This window comes from Mastomys coucha, unplaced genomic scaffold (assembly GCF_008632895.1).
Source record: "Mastomys coucha isolate ucsf_1 unplaced genomic scaffold, UCSF_Mcou_1 pScaffold16, whole genome shotgun sequence".
Taxonomy (NCBI): domain Eukaryota; kingdom Metazoa; phylum Chordata; class Mammalia; order Rodentia; family Muridae; genus Mastomys; species Mastomys coucha.
In genome coordinates this window covers 80,364,862-80,366,278 of record NW_022196898.1, presented here as the reverse complement: position 1 = coordinate 80,366,278, position 1,417 = coordinate 80,364,862, and the positions used below count along the sequence as shown (strand labels likewise).

The 1,417-nt window shown below is 62.2% G+C and overlaps 1 protein-coding gene across 8 annotated transcripts in view; it reads left to right on the top strand.

The window, feature by feature from the left end:
* The first annotated feature begins 886 nt into the window (after positions 1–886).
* The window catches only part of Npnt (nephronectin), a 69,162-nt gene continuing 68,631 nt past the window's right edge, over positions 887–1,417 (top strand). For 4 of the 8 annotated variants that reach the window (XM_031375561.1, XM_031375559.1, XM_031375560.1 and 1 more), the window contains exon 1: positions 887–1,198. In XM_031375561.1, coding sequence (XP_031231421.1) covers positions 1,128–1,198 — 71 coding nt within the window. In that variant the 5' untranslated portion in view covers positions 887–1,127. The remainder of the gene's footprint in view (positions 1,199–1,417) is intronic. The other 4 variants (XM_031375554.1, XM_031375553.1, XM_031375555.1 and 1 more) reach the window with 3 other exon arrangements.

Genomic DNA, 1,417 nt, shown 5'->3' with positions numbered 1-1,417 from the left:
GGAGACCATGGACTGAGGAGAGAAGGGACAGGACAACCAGCCATTGGGGGCATGGTCTAAGGACAGGAATGATTTACGTTTGAATATATATATATATGTATACATATACATACATATTATGATGATGATGATGATGATGATGATGATGATGATGATGATGATGATGATGATGATGATGCTTTGGTTTTTCGAGACAGGGTTTCTCTGTGTAGCCCTGGCTGTCCTGGAACTCTTTAGATCAGGCTGGCCTCGAACCCAGAAATCCACCTGCTTCTGCCTCCCAAGTGCTGGGGATTAAAGGCGTATGCCACCACTGCCCGGCCTGAGCATATATTTTATGAAAATCATTTATTTTCAGTCCTTTGGTACAATGTTTTTTTTACTGTGCAACGATAGCATAGTAACTACTTCAGATGGTTCCAAAGAGGACCCATCAAGACCAGCTACACTGCAAGCAGTCTAAGTGGTAACTAATTCCGTTAAAAGGTGAAGGGATATTCCAGCTCTGTGGGTGAAGCAATAAGGGTCTGCCTCCCTTAATCAATCCAGGAACCTCTCTCCTGTCGGTGCGGGAAAAGTTGGGTTCTCTCCTGTAGCCCGCCTGTGTGTGTATGTAGGGGGTCACCTGTCTACCCTACAGAATGCGCACTTCCACCTCCACCCCCACCGTCGCCCCAGCCTCTGGCGGTTGGGCTCACTTTTTCAGGCGGGTCACCCGGCATGCCCTCTCCCTAGCTCTGCTTAGCAACTTTTCTCGCAGCCGGGGGCAAGCGCCACCCGTGGCAGAGGCTGCCTGCGCGCCTCATCCCCGCCCCCGAGCCGCCCCAGAGGGCCGAGCCCCGGCGCGCGCCCAGGGCACCAGGGCGGCGGGGCAGGGAGGGCGGCGGGTGCGCGGCGCGTCCCTCCCGCCTCGCCCCTCCCCGCGGGCGGCGCGGCTCCCGCCGCAGCGCCTCCCCTCGCCAGGAGGGAGCCGGAGGGGCTCTGCCAGCCCGCCGCAGACCTGCCGGGCTGCGCGCCGCGCCCTGTGCGTCCCAGCAGCCGCGGGTGCCGCGCCGAAGGCGGCCGGGAGATCCCGGGACGCGCAGCTCCCCGCAGCCCCCAGCGCCCCCGCGTCCTGGTCCGCCGGCATGGCCGTGCTCCTAGCCGCGGTGCTCGCGTCCTCGCTCTACCTGCAGGTGGCCGCCGACTTCGACGGGAGGTGAGGCGGGTTCCGGGCGCCCTCCCCTTCCCTCCCGCGGGGACCTCGAATCGCTCAGCCCCGGCTCCCGGCTGGGGAGAGAGAGGCTCGCGCCCCGTGTGCGGTGAGAGCCGGCAGGCGCCGGGACACAGGTGACGCGGGGAGCGTCCCTACAGCCCCGCGGCCAGTGATCAGGGTGGACTGTGTCCCGAGGGGAAACTTGCAGGTGACGCCGCGGTT